Raw genomic sequence first — 19,298 nt, 5'->3', positions numbered from 1 at the left:
ACTAGACTACTGATATAACCCCTCACACTAGACTACTGATATAACCCCTCACACTAGACTACTGATATAACCCCTCCCACTAGACTACTGACATAACCCCTAGACTACTGACATAACCCCTCACACTAGACTACTGATATAACCCCTAGACTACTGATATAACCCCTAGACTACTGATATAACCCCTAGACTACTGATATAACCCCTAGACTACTGATATAACCCCTCACACTAGACTACTGATATAACCCCTAGACTACTGATATAACCCCTCACACTAGACTACTGATATAACCCCTAGACTACTGACATAACCCCTCCCACTAGACTACTGACATAACCCCTAGACTACTGACATAACCCCTAGACTACTGATATAACCCCTAGACTACTGATATAACCCCTCACACTAGACTACTGATATAACCCCTCACACTAGACTACTGACATAACCCCTAGACTACTGACATAACCCCTAGACTACTGATATAACCCCTAGACTACTGACATAACCCCTAGACTACTGACATAACCCCTAGACTACTGATATAACCCCTAGACTACTGACATAACCCCTAGACTACTGATATAACCCCTCACACTAGACTACTGATATAACCCCTCACACTAGACTACTGACATAACCCCTAGACTACTGATATAACCCCTAGACTACTGACATAACCCCTAGACTACTGACATAACCCCTAGACTACTGATATAACCCCTAGACTACTGACATAACCCCTAGACTACTGACATAACCCCTAGACTACTGACATAACCCCTAGACTACTGACATAACCCCTAGACTACTGACATAACCCCTAGACTACTGACATAACCCCTAGACTACTGACATAACCCCTAGACTACTGACATAACCCCTAGACTACTGACATAACCCCTAGACTACTGATATAACCCCTCACACTAGACTACTGATATAACCCCTCACACTAGACTACTGACATAACACCTAGGCTACTGACATAACCCCTAGACTACTGACATAACCCCTAGACTACTGACATAACCCCTAGACTACTGACATAACCCCTAGACTACTGACATAACCCCTAGACTACTGACATAACCCCTAGACTACTGACATAACCCCTAGACTACTGATATAACCCCTAGACTACTGATATAACCCCTAGACTACTGATATAACCCCTAGACTACTGATATAACCCCTAGACTACTGATATAACCCTCACACTAGACTACTGATATAACCCCTCACACTAGACTACTGATATAACCCCTAGACTAATGATATAACCCCTAGACTACTGATATAACCCCTAGACTACTGACATAACCCCTCACACTAGACTACTGATATAACCCCTAGACTACTGTCATAACCCCTCACACTAGACTACTGATATAACCCCTAGACTACTGATATAACCCCTAGACTACTGATATAACCCCTCACACTAGACTACTGATATAACCCCTAGACTACTGATATAACCCCTAGACTACTGACACAACCCCTTACACTAGACTACTGACACAACCCCTCACACTAGACTACTGTCATAACCCCTCACACTAGACTACTGACATAACCCCTAGACTACTGACATAACCCCTAGACTACTGACATAACCCCTAGACTACTGACATAACCCCTAGACTACTGACATAACCCCTCACACTAGACTACTGATATAACCCCTAGACTACTGATATAACCCCTCACACTAGACTACTGATATAACCCCTAGACTACTGACATAACCCCTCACACTAGACTACTGATATAACCCCTAGACTACTGACATAACCCCTCACACTAGACTACTGATATAACCCCTCACACTAGACTACTGTTATAACCCCTCACACTAGACTACTGATATAACCCCTAGACTACTGATATAACCCCTAGACTACTGATATAACCCCTAGACTACTGATATAACCCCTAGACTACTGATATAACCCCTAGACTACTGATATAACCCTTAGACTACTGACATAACCCCTAGACTACTGACATAACCCCTAGACTACTGACATAACCCCTAGACTACTGATATAACCCCTAGACTACTGATATAACCCCTAGACTACTGATATAACCCCACACTAGACTACTGACATAACCCCTAGACTACTGACATAACCCCTAGACTACTGATATAACCCCTCACACTAGACTACTGACATAACCCCTAGACTACTGATATAACCCCTCACACTAGACTACTGACATAACCCCTAGACTACTGATATAACCCCTAGACTACTGATATAACCCCTCACACTAGACTACTGACATAACCCCTCACACTAGACTACTGATATAACCCCACTAGACTACTGATATAACCCCTAGACTACTGACATAACCCCTAGACTACTGACATAACCCCTAGACTACTGACATAACCCCTCAGACTACTGACATAACCCCTAGACTACTGACATAACCCCTAGACTACTGACATAACCCCTAGACTACTGACATAACCCCTAGACTACTGACTAGACTACTGACATAACCCCTAGACTACTGACATAACCCTCTCACTAGACTACTGACATAACCCCTCACACTAGACTACTGATATAACCCCTCCTAGACTACTGACATAACCCCTCACACTAGACTACTGACATAACCCCTGACATAACCCCTAGACTACTGACATAACCCCTAGACTACTGACATAACCCCTAGACTACTGATATAACCCTGACTACTGATATAACCCCTCACACCCCTAGACTACTGATATAACCCCTCTACACTAGACTACTGATATAACCCCTCACACTAGACTACTGATATAACCCCTAGACTACTGATATAACCCCTCACACTAGACTACTGACACTAGACTACTGATATAACCCCTAGACTACTGATATAACCCCTAGACTACTGATATAACCCCTAGACTACTGATATAACCCCTCACACTAGACTACTGATATAACCCCTAGACTACTGATATAACCCCTCAGACTACTGACTAACCCCCACACTAGACTACTGACATAATATAACCCCTCACACTAGACTACTGATATAACCCCTAGACTACTGATATAACCCCTAGACTACTGACATAACCCCTAGACTACTGACATAACCCCTAGACTACTGACATAACCCCTAGACTACTGACATAACCCCTAGACTACTGATATAACCCCTAGACTACTGACATAACCCCTCACACTAGACTACTGATATAACCCCTAGACTACTGATATAACCCCTCACACTAGACTACTGATATAACCCCTCACACTAGACTACTGACATAACCCCTAGGCTACTGACATAACCCCTAGACTACTGACATAACCCCTAGACTACTGACATAACCCCTAGACTACTGATATAACCCCTAGACTACTGATATAACCCCTAGACTACTGATATAACCCCTAGACTACTGATATAACCCCTAGACTACTGACATAACCCCTCACACTAGACTACTGATATAACCCCTAGACTACTGTCATAACCCCTCACACTAGACTACTGATATAACCCCTAGACTACTGACACAACCCCTAGACTACTGATATAACCCCTCACACTAGACTACTGACACAACCCCTCACACTAGACTACTGTCATAACCCCTAGACTACTGATATAACCCCTAGACTACTGATATAACCCCTAGACTACTGATATAACCCCTCACACTAGACTACTGATATAACCCCTAGACTACTGATATAACCCCTCACACTAGACTACTGACATAACCCCTAGACTACTGATATAACCCCTAGACTACTGACTACTGATATAACCCCTAGACTACTGACCCCTCACACTAGACTACTACCCCTGACTATGAATAACCCCTCACACTAGACTACTGACATAACCCCTCACACTAGACTACTGACATAACCCCTCACACTAGACTACTGACATAACCCCTCACACTAAACTACTGACATAACCCCTCACAGACTATACTACTGACTACTGATAACCCCTCACACTAGACTACTGACATAACCCCTCACTGACCCCTAGACTACTGATATAACCCCTCACACTAGACTACTGACATAACCCCTAGACTACTGACATAACCCCTCACACTAGACTACTGACATAACCCCTCACACTAGACTACTGATATAACCCCTCACACTAGACTACTGATATAACCCCTCACACTAGACTACTGACATAACCCCTCACACTAGACTACTGATATAACCCCTCACCCTCACACTAGACTACTGATATAACCCCTCACACTAGACTACTGATATAACCCCTCACACTAGACTACTGACATAACCCCTCACACTAGACTACTGACAACCCCTAGACTACTGATATAACCCCTCACACTAGACTACTGATATAACCCCTCACACTAGACTACTGACATAACCCCTCACACTAGACTACTGATATAACCCCTCACACTAGACTACTGATATAACCCCTAGACTACTGATATAACCCCTCACACTAGACTACTGACATAACCCCTAGACTACTGACATAACCCCTAGACTACTGGTTAGAGTTCACTCTTTAAAGAGGACTGACTGTGTGTGGGGGGGGGGTTACCCCCAGAGTTCACTCTTTAAAGAGGACTGAGATTTTATTTTTAAAGAGGACTATGTGTTTATATAGCCCTTCGTACATCAGCTGATATCTCAAAGTGCTGTACAAAACACCCCTAGGCAACACCACAAACACCCACACACACACACACACACACATATATCCATTTTCTCCACCATCTGAAGTGAGCAGATCCTCTGCACTGATACATTGACTGATGTTAGAGAAGCCATTGTCTAGAAGGATGTAGAGCCGGCCTCTCCTACAGTATACTGGAGAAGGATGTACTGTATACTGGAGAAGGATGTAGAGCAGGCCTCTCCTACAGGCCTCTCCTACAGTATACTGGAGAAGGATGTAGAGCCGGCCTCTCCTACAGTATACTGGAGAAGGATGTAGAGCAGGCCTCTCCTACAGTATACTGGAGAAGGATGTAGAGCAGGCCTCTCCTACAGTATACTGGAGAAGGATGTAGAGCAGGCCTCTCCTACAGTATACTGGAGAAGGATGTAGAGCAGGCCTCTCCTACAGTATACTGGAGGATGTAGAGCAGGCCTCTCCTACAGTATACTGGAGAAGGATGTAGAGCAGGCCTCTCCTACAGTATACTGGAGAAGGATGTAGAGCAGGCCTCTCCTCAGTATACTGGAGAAGGATGTAAGTATACAGTATACTGGAGAAGGATGTAGAGCTGGAGAAGGATGTAGAGCAGGCCTCTCCTACAGTATACTGGAGAAGGATGTAGGATGGAGAAGGATGTAGAGCAGGCCTCTCCTACAGTATACTGGAGAAGGATGTAGAGCAGGCCTCTCCTACAGTATACTGGAGAAGGATGTAGAGCAGGCCTCTCCTACAGTATACTGGAGAAGGATGTAGAGCAGGCCTCTCCTACAGTATACTGGAGAAGGATGTAGAGCAGGCCTCTCCTACAGTATACTGGAGAAGGATGTAGAGCAGGCCTCTCCTACAGTATACTGGAGAAGGATGTAGAGCAGGCCTCTTCCTACAGTATACTGGAGAAGGATGTAGAGCAGGCCTCTCCTACAGTATACTGGAGAAGGATGTAGAGCAGGCCTCTCCTACAGTATACTGGAGAAGGATGTAGAGCAGGCCTCTCCTACAGTATACTGGAGAAGGATGTAGAGCAGGCCTCCTGTAGGTTTTCACGCCAACCATAGTTGTAACTAACCTGATTCAACTTATCAACAAGCTAATTATTCGTTTCTAGTTTTATTAGTCGTGTGTGTACGGGATACACATGATATACACCATGAAACTAAATGCTTACTCGCAGGTTACTTCTCGACAATGAAACAACAATTACAAATAATAATTTTTCAAAAATAAGAATACGAACGTAAAGTAAATGTCTCAGCAGAATAGAATAAAGTATAATTCAGGAAGTCACAATTTATAGTCCAGTATTTACATGTGTTTTGAGGAAGGGGGTATTTTGGGGGGCAAAATTGAAAACTGATATCACATTTCCATAAGTATTCAGACCCTTTACTCAGTACTTTATTGAAGCACCTTTGGCAGGGATTACAGCCTTGAGTCTTCTTGGGTATGACGCTACAAGCTTGGCAAATCTGTATTTGGGTAGTTTCTCCCATTCTTCTCTGCAGATCCTCTCAACCTTTGTCAGGTTGGATGGGGAGCGATGCTGCACAGCTATTTTCAGGTCTCTCCAGAGATGTTTGATCGGGTTCAAGTCCGTGCTGTGGCTGGGCCACTCAAGGACATTCAGAGACTTGTCCTGAAGCCACTCCTGCGTTGTCTTGGCTGTGTGCTTAGGGTTGTTGTCCTGTTGGAAGGTGAACCTTCGCCCCAGTCTGAGGTCCTGAGTGCTCTGGAGCAGGTTTTAATCAAGGATCTCTCTGTACTTTGCTCCGTTCATCTTTCCCTCGATTCTGACTAGTCTCTCAGTCCCTGACGCTGAAAAAATCCCTATAGCATGATGCTGCCACCACCATGCTTCACGGTAGGGATGGTTCCAGGTTTCCTCCAGATGTGACGCTTGGTATTCAGGCCAAAGAGTTCAATCTTGGTTTCATCAGACCAGATAATCTTGTTTCTTATGGTCTGAGAGTCTTTAGGTGCCTTTTGGCAAACTCCAAGTGGGCTGTCATGAGCCTTTTACTGAGGAGTGACTTCCGTCTACCATAAAAGGTCTGATTGGTGGAGTGCTGCAGAGATGGTTGTCCCTCTGGAAGGTTCTCCCATCTCAACAGAGGAACTTTGGAACTCTGTCAGAGAGACCATTGGGTTCTTGGTCACCTCCAAGGCCCCCGTCTCCCCCGATTGCTCAGTTTGGACGCGGGCGGCCAGCTCTTGGAAAAGTTTTGGTGGTTCCAAACTTCTTCCATTTAAGAATGATGGAGGCCACTGTGTTCTTGGGGACTTTTAATGCTGCATCCATCTTTTAGTACCCTTCCCCAGATCTGTACCTCGACACAATCCTGTCTGGGAGCTCTATGGACAATTCCTTCGACCTCATAGCTTAGTTTTTTGCTCTGACATGCACTGTCAACTGTGGGACCTTATAGACAGGTTGTGTGCCTTTCCAAATCATGTCCAATCAATTTAATTTACTACAAGTGGACTCCAAATCAAGTTGATGATCAATGGAAACAGGATGCACCTGAGCTAAATTTCAAGTTTCTGAATACTTATGAAAATGGGGTATTTCTGTTTTTGTTCTTAGTAAATTTGCAAATATTTCTAAAAAAAGAGTTTTTGCTTTGTCATTATGGGATATTGTGTGTAGCTTGATGATGGACATTTTTAATTGAATCAATTTTAGAATAAGGCTGTAACGTAACAACATGTGATATAAGTGAAGGGGACTGAATACTTTCAGAATGCGCTCTGTGGGTGTGTGTGAGTGCAGAGAATCAGACCAGTTCAAGTGGTCCTTCTGTAGCTCAGTTGGTAGAGCATGGCGCTTGTAACGCCAGGGTAGTGGGTTCGATCCCCGGGACCACCCATACGTAGAATGTATGCACACATGACTGTAAGTCGCTTTGGATAAAAGCGTCTGCTAAATGGCATATATTATATTATTATATTATTATATAAGTGTTCAGCAGTCTGATGGCTTGGAGATACCAACAGGCTCCGAGACAGTTTCTATCAGACCTCATGCTCCGATACCATCTGTCTGACAGTAAGGGAGAGAACAGCTCGTGGCTGGGGAGCAGGTGTCCTGGATGGGTGGGGGGTATGGTCCCAGAGATGTACTGGGCCATCTTCACCACCCGCTGGAGGTCTTTGGGGTCGTGGACGGAGCAATTCCCGTACCAGGCCGTGATGCAATCGGTCAGGACGCTCTCGATGGTGCAGCGGTCGACTCTGTTAGCTTAGGGGTAGGCTTAGCTCTCCGGGAACAGGGTTGGACTGAAAACCTACTGGACGGTAGCTCTCCGGGAACAGGGTTGGACTGAAAACCTACTGGACGGTAGCTCTCCAGGAACAGGGTTGGAGAGTCCTGATATAGAGGGATATGTGGAGAAGGATGCAGTCCCAGTGGTTTGATTCCCTCTCTCTCTAACAGGATTAGTCTCTCTGCTAGGGGATGTTCAGGAGAATGAAACTCAAACCAGTTCCTAAAACCATCCTTCTTACTTTGCGCTGACACATACTTCCAGCAACAGAAAATATACTGCATTATGGAAATCCAAGCTTTGCAGAGTTATTTTATTTTACAGCCCTCTAGAACTGCATGCATAAAATTAGCACTTCATGTCACATAGGGAAGTCATAGCAAACACACAACCAAGGGCTAGTATTCCACTGCTCAAACATCTAGCTTTAGTTATTATTTTTAATATAATTTTTTATTTAGCTTTTATTTAACTAGGCAGGCAAGTCCGTTAAGAACTAATTCCTATTTACAATGACAGTCCTAGGAGTAGTGGGTTTTAACTGCCTTGTTTACACCTTGTCAAGTCAGGGGACTCGATCTAGCAACCTTTCGGTTACTGGCCCAACGCTCTAACCACGAGGCTACCGGCCTCCTCTGTGGGTTTAATTAACAACATCTCCACATTAGAATAACTCAATCAGTGACCTTGGGGGCCAAATCAATCCCAACCTTGGGGGCCAAATCAATCCCAACCTTGGGGGCCAACTCAATCCCAACCTTGGGGGCCAATGTTTTGTGGGGGGGGCTTTCTTGATTTGAAGGGTAAAAAATATATATAGATAGATTGTTCATACCGATCTATAAAATATATAAAATAAAATAAAAAAGTAGATATCTGTGATGCTTTAGGCTAAGCTGAGCTACGACCTTCTAAAGTCGAAGATTCAAAGACATTTTTTTCAATGTGTATTTAATATAGGCTATCTCAATAAACAATCAATAAAAAGTGATGACATGATGACGGCATGACATTTTATGTGAAAAGAGGTGGGGGGGGGGGGCTGTATATGTCCCAGAGGCCTCTACAGGGGAACAATTATTACAGGAGAGTTTGGGTCAGTTTCCTTTAAGGCCTGCCCTCAGGTGGATCTTGTAGCATCTACTTTTCTAGTCTTCCAGCTGTATTGTCGTCCATCTCATTACTGCAGAGGAGAGGCTAGAAAACAGAGAACCACACATTTCAGCTGTTAGCTGCTTTTTTACCCTTGCAGTTATAATGCTCCTGGCTCTGGCAGCTGTACTACAGTCATATTTAGTCTTCCCTTTAATAGCATGTAGAGATGGAAACACAGAAGAAGCCTGACTGGCTCGGTGGATGAGCTCATAGCAGACAGAGACCATTATTTACACTCTTCTGTTTTATTGATCGTTAAAAACACAAACTGAGAAAGGCCTGTAGAATCCTGGAATGGCCCATTTGATGTGTTTTGTAATGATATGGAGTGACATTTACAGCTGGGGCTGTGTGTTCCTGTAAAGGCCTGTCTCAAGATATTTATTTGTGCTCAGTACTGAACGGGAAGAAGATCCCCACCTCTCAATTAGAGTCAAATATGCTATTCATAAACATTTTTCTTATCAGACTACATTAACATGATGCACTGTGGGTTATTATCAGACTACATTAACATGATGCACCATGGGTTATTATCAGACTACATTAACATGATGCACCATGGGTTATTATCAGACTACATGATGATGCACCGTGGGTTATTATCAGACTACATTAACATGATGCACCGTGGGTTATTATCAGACTACATTAACATGATGCACCATGGGTTATTATCAGACTATGATGATGATGCACCGTGGGTTATTATCAGACTACATTAACATGATGCACCGTGGGTTATTATCAGACTACATTAACATGATGCACTGTGGGTTATTATCAGACTACATTAACATGATGCACCATGGGTTATTATCAGACTACATTAACATGATGCACCATGGGTTATTATCAGACTACATTAACATGATGCACCATGGGTTATTATCAGACTACATTAACATGATGCACTGTGGGTTATTATCAGACTACACTAACATGATGCACCATGGGTTATTATCAGACTACACTAACATGATGTAATGTTTATTATCAGACTACATTAACATGATGCACCATGGGTTATTATCAGACTACACTAACATGATGCACTGTGGGTTATTATCAGACTACATTAACATGATGCACTGTGGGTTATTATCAGACTACACTAACATGATGCACCGTGGGTTATTATCAGACTATGATGATGATGCAACATGGGTTAGAATGTTAAAGTTATTACTGATTACTAAAGTTATTACTGAGTAATTAACATGATGCACCATGGTTATTATCAGATCATTGTTCTCATGATGCACCATGGGTTATTATCAGACTAACCAACATGATTGAACCATCATTGGTTGTTATTATCAGTAGAAAGGCATGGTGCACTTAACATGATGCACCAGTATGGGTTATTTTCTGACCTAGACACTAACATGATGCACTGCATGGGTTTTATTATGAAAGACAGACATTAACATGATGCACCCTTTTTATTATGAAGGACAGACTGATGATGATGCAACATGGTTTATTGAATGAAACAGACATTAGGATTACTAAAGCCCTGGTTTATTGATGAGTAATTGACAGGAGGATTAAGCCCTGTTGTATTAATGAAGGACATTGTTCTCACAGCTCTGTTTAACGTGGTAACCACATCTTTAATTGAAATACCATCTTTGATTTGTTGCTATGATTATTACAGTAGAAAGGCATGGTGCACTAGACTAACATGCTTTTGTTTTCTCTACAGTACCTTCAGTATGTGGACTTTACATGTTTCTGACCTAGACACTGTTTATTCCAGCTTTCTCAGCTCCATCTGTCCTAGTGCTGCAGTACAGCCCTGTTTTATTGATGAAGGACAGACAGGAGGACGAGGCAGTACAGCCCTGTTTTATTGATGAAGGACAGACACGAGGACGAGGCAGTACAGCCCTGTTTTATTGATGAAGGACAGACAGGAGGACGAGGCAGTACAGCCCTGTTTTATTGATGAAGGACAGACATGAGGATGAGGCAGTACAGCCGGGGGCTACTGTTGATGAAGGACAGACAGGAGGATGAGGCAGTACAGCCCTGTTTTATTGATGAAGGACAGACATGAGGATGAGGCAGTACAGCCCTGTTTTATTGATGAAGGAAAGACACGAGGATGAGGCAGTACAGCCCTGTTTTATTGATGAAGGACAGACACGAGGATGAGGCAGTACAGCCCTGTTTTATTGATGAAGGACAGACACGAGGATGAGGCAGTACAGCCCTGTTTTATTGATGATGGACAGACACAGGGACGAGGCAGTACAGCCCTGTTTTATTGATGATGGACAGACACAGGGACGAGGCAGTACAGCCCTGTTTTATTAATGAAGGACAGACACGAGGATGAGGCAGTACAGTCCTGTTTTATTGATGAAGGACAGACATGAGGATGAGGCAGTACAGCCCTGTTTTATTGATGATGGACAGACACGAGGATGAGGCAGTACAGCCCTGTTTTATTGATGAAGGACAGACACGAGGATGAGGCAGTACAGCCCTGTTTTATTGATGAAGGACAGACACGAGGATGAGGCAGTACAGCCCTGTTTTATTGATGAAGGACAGACACGAGGATGAGGCAGTACAGCCCTGTTTTATTGATGAAGGACAGACACGAGGATGAGGCAGTACAGTCCTGTTTTATTGATGGACAGACATGGAGATGAGGCAGTACAGCCCTGTTTTATTGATGGACAGACATGGAGATGAGGCTGGATGCTAGGGGGACGGCTGTTATTTCAGCTCCAGTTCCTTAGCAGGCAGATGCACACGAACACACAATGTCAAGGTTCTGCAGTTGGTAAAGCTCTCCTGAGCTGTGCTTTGCGTGCTGCATATGTTTGGCATCTATTAAGGAATCACTCATATATATTTTAATATGGAACACCTGCTCAGTGCTCAGTCCCTGTGACCTGTATCTGAACTCAGTCCATCCATCTTTCTCATGCTTCTCCTGTCTCTCCTGGACAGACAGACTCTCTGACATGAGCATTGTGGACCACGTCATCACACACCAAGCTCAGGTGGAACATCATGCTCACTCTCTTTGCCTTCCCTGTGTGTTTTTACATGAAAAAGATCTCACCTGAGTTTGTTTCTCACAGGACCTCATGAAATCATTCTCCTTAACTAACAGCTCGCTAATAATGTGAAATATGTATTTTTACTGAAGGATTTGTCATTGGGTTTGTTGTGTTGTTTGACAAGACAGTTCCACCCTCATCTATTGTTGTTGTCACACTGTTTGATGATGTACTGTTGTTTCTCTCCCTCCAGGGCTCTGTTTGATGATGTACTGTTGTTTCTCTCCCCCCAGGTCTCTGTTTGATGATGTACTGTTGTTTCTCTCCCTCCAGGGCGCTGTTTGATGATGTACTGTTGTTTCTCTCCCTCCAGGGCGCTGTTTGATGATGTAATGTTGTTTCTCTCCCTCCAGGGCTCTGTTTGATGATGTACTGTTGTTTCTCTCCCCCCAGGTCTCTGTTTGATGATGTACTGTTGTTTCTCTCCCTCCAGGGCTCTGTTTGACTATGACCGGGCGAAGGACTCGGGGCTGCCCAGCCAGGGGCTCAACTTCCACTTTGGAGACATCCTTCATGTGGTGAATGCCTCCGATGACGAGTGGTGGCAGGCACGGCAGGTGACCCATGAAGGAGAGGTGGAGGAGGTTGGCGTCATCCCCAGCAGGAGGAGGTAAGAGGTTAAGGGTTAGAAGCTGGTGCTCAGGGTTCGGAGTACCTACTGTTTTCACATGTTGTCTGTCACGGGGATTGAAGTTTCCCAACCCTGGTTCTGTGTCTCCAACACTGAAATTGTGTGTGTGTGTGTGTGTGTGTGTGTGTGTGTGTGTGTGTGTGTGTGTGTGTGTGTGTGTGTGTGTGTGTGTGTGTGTGTGTGTGTGTGTGTGTGTGTGTGTGTGTGTGTGTGTGTGTGTGTGTGTGTGTGTGTGTGTGTGTGTGTGTGTGTGTGTGTGTGTGTCAGCCCAGCCCAGCCCAGCCCAGCGCTGGTCTTATCCCTGGGCACAGCTTGGTGTGAATGCTGATGCCACTGTGACTGGCGTCATAAGGGTACCATAGGGGCAGAGAGTATACCCACAACCACCATTTTTTTTTGTTTAAGCCAAGGATTGTAATGAGGTGTGGTACTGCAGTCTTTTCAGTGAAAATCTTCTCTGTGGGAAAAAAAAATGCCATCGAAACAAAAAAGCCACCCATCGGTCTGAAATGATCGGTCTTACACGAACTCAACCCTGGTTCTGTGTCTCCAACACTGAAATGATCGGTCTTACACTCAACCCTTTGACATCATTCCCACATTATCACATCTTACTCTGCAATCAGCTGTTTCATTAAGCTTGAGACTTCAAACACCCAACAGTTTCTATCTCTCTCACACACACACACACACACACACTGTCGAGCTTCCCCTCTTATTCCCCCCCCCCCCATCGCTCTCTCACCCTACAGAGGGGTGGCGGACAGATGATAATTGGGCTTCTCACCTGACTCTGGTTCATTTGTCACCTTGGAATGATCAGATGGCAGCAGTAGAAATAGAAGCAGTAGAAGATGCAGCAGTAGTAGAAGATGCAGTAGCAGCAGTAGTAGAAGATGCAGTAGTAGAAGATACACTAGTAGCAGTAGTAGAAGATGCACTAGTAGCAGTAGTAGAAGATGTAGTAGTAGAAGATGCAGCAGTAGTAGAAGATGCAGTAGCAGCAGTAGTAGAAGATGCAGTAGTAGAAGATGCACTAGTAGCAGTAGTAGAAGATGTAGTAGTAGAAGATGCAGCAGTAGTAGAAGATGCACTAGTAGCAGTAGTAGAAGATGTAGTAGTAGAAGATGCAGCAGTAGTAGAAGATGCACTAGTAGCAGTAGTAGAAGATGCACTAGTAACAGTAGTAGAAGATGCAGTAGTAGTAGAAGATGCAGCAGTAGTAGAAGATGCAGTAGCAGCAGTAGTAGAAGATGCAGTAGCAGCAGTAGTAGAAGATGCAGCAGTAGTAGAAGATGCAGCAGTAGTAGAAGATGTAGAAGTAGCAGTAGTAGTAATAGAAGATGCAGCAGTAGTAGAAGAGGCAGTAGTAGAAGGGTCAGTAGTAGTAGAAGATGTAGTAGTAGAAGATACCGTAGTAGAAGATGCAGTAGTAGTAGTAGTAGTAGTAGCAGCAGCAGTAGTAGTAGTAGTAGTAGTAGTAGTAGTAGTAGTAGTAGTAGTAGTGGCAGCAGGAGTAGTAGAAGATGCAGTAGTAGAAGATGCAGTAGTAGAAGATGCAGCAGTAGTAGAAGATGCAGCAGTAGTAGAAGCTGCAGCAGTAGTAGAAGATGCAGCAGTAGTAGAAGATGCAGTAGTAGTAGTAGAAGATGCAGTTGTAGTAGAAGATGCAGCAGTAGTAGTAGAATATGCAGTAGTAGTAGAAGATGTAGTTGCAGCAGTAGTAGTAGTAGAAGATGCAGCAGCAGTAGTAGTAGAAGATGTAGTAGCAGCAGTAGTAGTAGTAGAAGATGCAGCAGTAGTAGTAGTAGTAGTAGTAGTAGTGGTAGTAGTAGTAGTAGTAGTAGATGTAGCAGTAGTAGTAGTAGTAGTAGTAGAAGATGCAGCAGTAGTAGAAGTAGTAGCAGTAGAATATGCAGTAGTAGTAGCAGTAAATCAAATCAAATGTATTTATATAGCCCTTCGTACATCAGCTGATATCTCAAAGTGCTGTACAGAAACCCAGCCTAAAACCCCAAACAGCAAACAATGCAGGTGTAAAAGCACGGTGGCTAGGAAAAACTCCCTAGAAAGGCCAAAACCTAGGAAGAAACCTAGAGAGGAACCGGGCTATGTGGGGTGGCCAGTCCTCTTCTGGCTGTGCCGGGTAGAGATTATAACAGAACATGACCAAGATGTTCAAATGTTCATAAATGACCAGCATGGTCAAATAATAATAAGGCAGAACAGTTGAAACTGGAGCAGCAGCACAGTCAGGTGGACTGGGGACAGCAAGGAGCCATCATGTCAGGTAGTCCTGGGGCACGGTCCTAGGGCTCAGGTCCTCCGAGAGAGAGAAAGAAAGAGAGAATTAGAGAGAGCATATGTGGGGTGGCCAGTCCTCTTCTGGCTGTGCCAGGTGGAGATTATAACAGAACGTGGCCAAGATGTTCAAATGTTCATAAATGACCAGCATGGTTGAATAATAGTAAGGCAGAACAGTTGAAACTGGAGCAGGAGCATGGCCAGGTGGACTGGGGACAGCAAGGAGTCCTCATGTCAGGTAGTCCTGGGACATGGTCCTAGGGCCCAGGCCAGTTGAAACTGGAGCAGCAGCATGGCCAGGTGGACTGGGGACAGCAAGGAGTCATCATGTCAGGTAGTCCTGGGGCATGGTCCTAGGGCTCAGGTCCTCCGAGAGAGAGAGAGAAAGAAAGAGAGAAGGAGAGAATTAGAGAACGCACACTTAGATTCACACAGGACACCTGAATAGGACAGGAGAAGTACTCCAGATAAACAAACTGACCCCAGCCCCCCGACACATAAACTACTGCAGCATAAATACTGGAGGCTGAGACAGGAGGGGTCAGGAGACACTGTGGCCCCATCCGAGGACACCCTCGGACAGGGCCAAACAGGAAGGATATAACCCCACCCACTTTGCCAAAGCACAGCCCCCACACCACTAGAGGGAAATCTTCAACCACCAACTTACCATCCTGAGACAAGGCCGAGTATAGCCCACAAAGATCTCCGACACGGTACAACCCAGGGGGGGGGGGGGACCCAGACAGGCCGACCACAACAGTGAATCAACCCACCCAGGTGACGCACCCCCCCCAGGGACGGCACGAGAGAGCCCCAGCAAGCCAGTGACTCAGCCCCCGTAACAGGGTAGAGGCAAAGAATCCCAGTGAAAAGAGGGGAACCGGCCAGGCAGAGACAGCAAGGGCGGTTCGTTGCTCCAGAGCCTTTCCGTTCACCTTCCCACTCCTGGGCCAGACTACACTCAATCATATGACCCACTGAAGAGATGAGTCTTCAGTAAAGACTTAAAGGTTGAGACCGAGTTTGCGTCTCTGACATGGGTAGGCAGACCGTTCCATAAAAATGGAGCTCTATAGGAGAAAGCCTTGCCTCCAGCTGTTTGCTTAGAAATTCTAGGGACAATTAGGAGGCCTGCGTCTTGTGACCGTAGCGTACGTGTAGGTATGTACGGCAGGACCAAATCAGAGAGGTAGGTAGGAGCAAGCCCATGTAATGCTTTGTAGGTTAGCAGTAAAACCTTGAAATCAGCCCTTGCTTTGACAGGAAGCCAGTGTAGAGAGGCTAGCACTGGAGTAATATGATCAAATTTTTTGGTTCTAGTCAGGATTCTAGCAGCCGTATTTAGCACTAACTGAAGTTTATTTAGTGCTTTATCCGGGTAGCCGGAAAATAGAGCATTGCAGTAGTCTAACCTAGAAGTGACAAAAGCATGGATTAATTTTTCTGCATCATTTTTGGACAGAAAGTTTCTGATTTTTGCAATATTACGTAGATGGAAAAAAGCTGTCCTCGAAATGGTCTTGATATGTTCTTCAAAAGAGAGATCAGGGTCCAGAGTAACGCCGAGGTCCTTCACAGTTTTATTTGAGACGACTGTACAACCATTAAGATTAATTGTCAGATTCAACAGAAGATCTCTTTGTTTCTTGGGACCTAGAACAAGCATCTCTGTTTTGTCCGAGTTTAATAGTAGAACGTTTGCAGCCATCCACTTCCTTATGTCTGAAACACATGCTTCTAGCGAGGGCAATTTTGGGGCTTCACCATGTTTCATTGAAATGTACAGCTGTGTGTCATCCGCATAGCAGTGAAAGTTTACATTATGTTTTCGAATAACATCCCCAAGAGGTAAAATATATAGTGAAAACAATAGTGGTCCTAAAACAGAACCTTGAGGAACACCGAAATGTACAGTTGATTTGTCAGAGGACAAACCATTCACAGAGACAAACTGATATCTTTCCGACAGATAAGACCTAAACCAGGCCAGAACATGTCCGTGTAGACCAATTTGGGTTTCCAATCTCTCCAAAAGAATGTGGTGATCGATGGTATCAAAAGCAGCACTAAGGTCTAGGAGCACGAGGACCGATGCAGAGCCTCGGTCCGATGCCATTAAAATGTAATTTACCACCTTCACAAGTGCCGTCTCAGTGCTATGATGGGGTCTAAAACCAGACTGAAGCATTTCGTATACACAGTAGTAGTAGTAGTAGTAGCAGCAGCAGGAGTAGTAGAAGATGCAGTAGTAGTAGAAGATGCAGTAGTAGAAGATGTAGAAGTAGTAGCAGTAGTAGCAGTAGCAGTAGTAGAAGATGCAATAGTAGTAGTAGTAGAAAATGTAGCAGCAGCAGTAGTAGACGATGCAGTAGTAGTAGTAGTAGAAGATGTAGTAGTAGTAGAAGATGCAATAGTAGTAGTAGTAGAAGATGCAGTAGTAGAAGATGTAGTAGTAGTAGTGGTAGTAGAAGATGCAGCAGTAGTAGTAGAAGATGTAGTAGTAGTAGTAGATGTAGCAGTAGTAGTAGTAGTAGTAGTAGTAGAAGATGCAGCAGTAGAAGATGCAGCAGTAGTAGAAGTAGTAGCAGTAGAAGATGCAGTAGTAGAATATGCAGTAGTAGTAGTAGTAGCAGCAGCAGGAGTAGTAGAAGATGCAGTAGTAGTAGTAGAAGATGCAGTAGCAGCAGTAGTAGAAGTAGTAGCAGTAGTAGCAGTAGCAGTAGTAGAAGATGCAATAGTAGTAGTAGTAGAAAATGTAGCAGCAGCAGTAGTAGAAGATGCAGTAGTAGTAGTAGTAGAAGATGCAATAGTAGTAGTAGAAAATGTAGCAACAGCAGTAGTAGAAGATGCAGTAGTAGTAGTAGTAGAAGATGCAATAGTAGTAGTAGTAGAAAATGTAGCAGCAGCAGTAGTAGAAGATGCAGTAGTAGTAGTAGTAGAAGATGTAGTAGTAGTAGAAGATGCAGTAGTAGTAGTAGTAGAAGATGCAGTAGTAGAAGATGTAGTAGTAGTAGTAGAAGATCTAGCAGTAGTAGTAGCAGCAGTTGTAGTAGTAATAGTAGATGTATTAGAAGATGCAGTAGTAGAAGATACAGTAGTAGCAGCAGTAGTAGTAGCAGCAGTAGTAGATGATGTAGTAGTAACAGCAGCAGTAGTAGCAGAAGTAGTAGTTGTAGTAGTAACAGAAGTATTAGTAGTTGTAGTAGTAACAGAAGTAGTTGTAGTAGTAACAGCAGTAGTAGGGGTAGTAGTAGTAACAACAGTGGTTCTAACAGTAGTAGTAACAACAACAGTAGTAGCATTGCAGTAATAGTAGTAGTAACAGCAGTAGTATTATTAACTGGCAGTAGTAATAACATTAGTAGTAACAGTAGTTGTTGTTGTAGTAACAGTAGTAGTAGTACTAACAGTAGTAGTTGTTGTAACAGTAGTAACAGTAGTAGTTGTTGTAACATTAGTAGTAACAGTAGTAGTAGTAGTAACATTAGTAGTAATAGTAGTAGTAGTAACAGTAGTAGTTGTTGTAGTAACAGTAGTAGTAGTAGTAACAGTAGTAGTTGTTGTAGTAGTAACATTAGTAGTAGTAGTAGTAACAGTAGTATTAGTAGTAACATTAGTAGTAGTAATAGTAACATTAGTAGTAATAGTAGTAGTAACATTAGTAGTGACAGTAGTAGTAGTAGTAGTAGTAGTAGTAGTAGTAGTAACAGTAGTATTAGTAGTAACATTAGTAGTAGTAGTAGTAACATTAGTAGTAACAGTAGTAGTAGTAGTAACAGTAGTAGTAATAGTAACATTAGTAGTGACAGTAGTAGTAACAGTAGTAGTAGTAGTAACATTAGTAGTAACAGTAGTAGTAATAGTAACATTAGTAGTAACAGTAGTAGTAATAGTAACATTAGTAGTAACAGTAGTAGTAACAGTTGTAGTAGTAGTAACATTAGTAGTAACAGTAGTAGTAACAGTAGTAGTAGTAGTAACATTAGTAGTAACAGTAGTAGTAGTAGTAACATTTGTAGTGACAGTAGTAGTAACATTAGTAGTAACAGTAGTAGTAATAGTAACATTAGTAGTGACAGTAGTAGTAACATTAGTAATAACAGTAGTAGTAGTTGTAACATTAGTAGTAACAGTAGTAATAACATTAGTAGTAACAGTAGTAG

At 43.5% G+C, this 19,298-nt stretch overlaps 1 protein-coding gene across 19 annotated transcripts in view; it reads left to right on the top strand.

Annotated features, from left to right (window-relative positions):
• LOC123996580 (disks large homolog 1-like) overlaps positions 1-19,298 on the top strand; it is a 320,554-nt gene that overhangs the window by 273,118 nt on the left and 28,138 nt on the right. For all 19 annotated transcript variants that reach the window (XM_046300045.1, XM_046300039.1, XM_046300038.1 and 16 more), the window contains one exon: positions 12,631-12,807. In XM_046300045.1, the coding sequence (XP_046156001.1) occupies positions 12,631-12,807 (177 nt within the window). The remainder of the gene's footprint in view (positions 1-12,630; positions 12,808-19,298) is intronic.

Source organism: Oncorhynchus gorbuscha, linkage group LG15 (genome assembly GCF_021184085.1).
Source record: "Oncorhynchus gorbuscha isolate QuinsamMale2020 ecotype Even-year linkage group LG15, OgorEven_v1.0, whole genome shotgun sequence".
In the NCBI taxonomy this organism is placed as follows: Eukaryota; Metazoa; Chordata; class Actinopteri; order Salmoniformes; family Salmonidae; genus Oncorhynchus; species Oncorhynchus gorbuscha.
The sequence above is the reverse complement of the archived record's forward strand: the minus strand, read 5'-3'. Positions and strand labels throughout refer to the sequence as shown.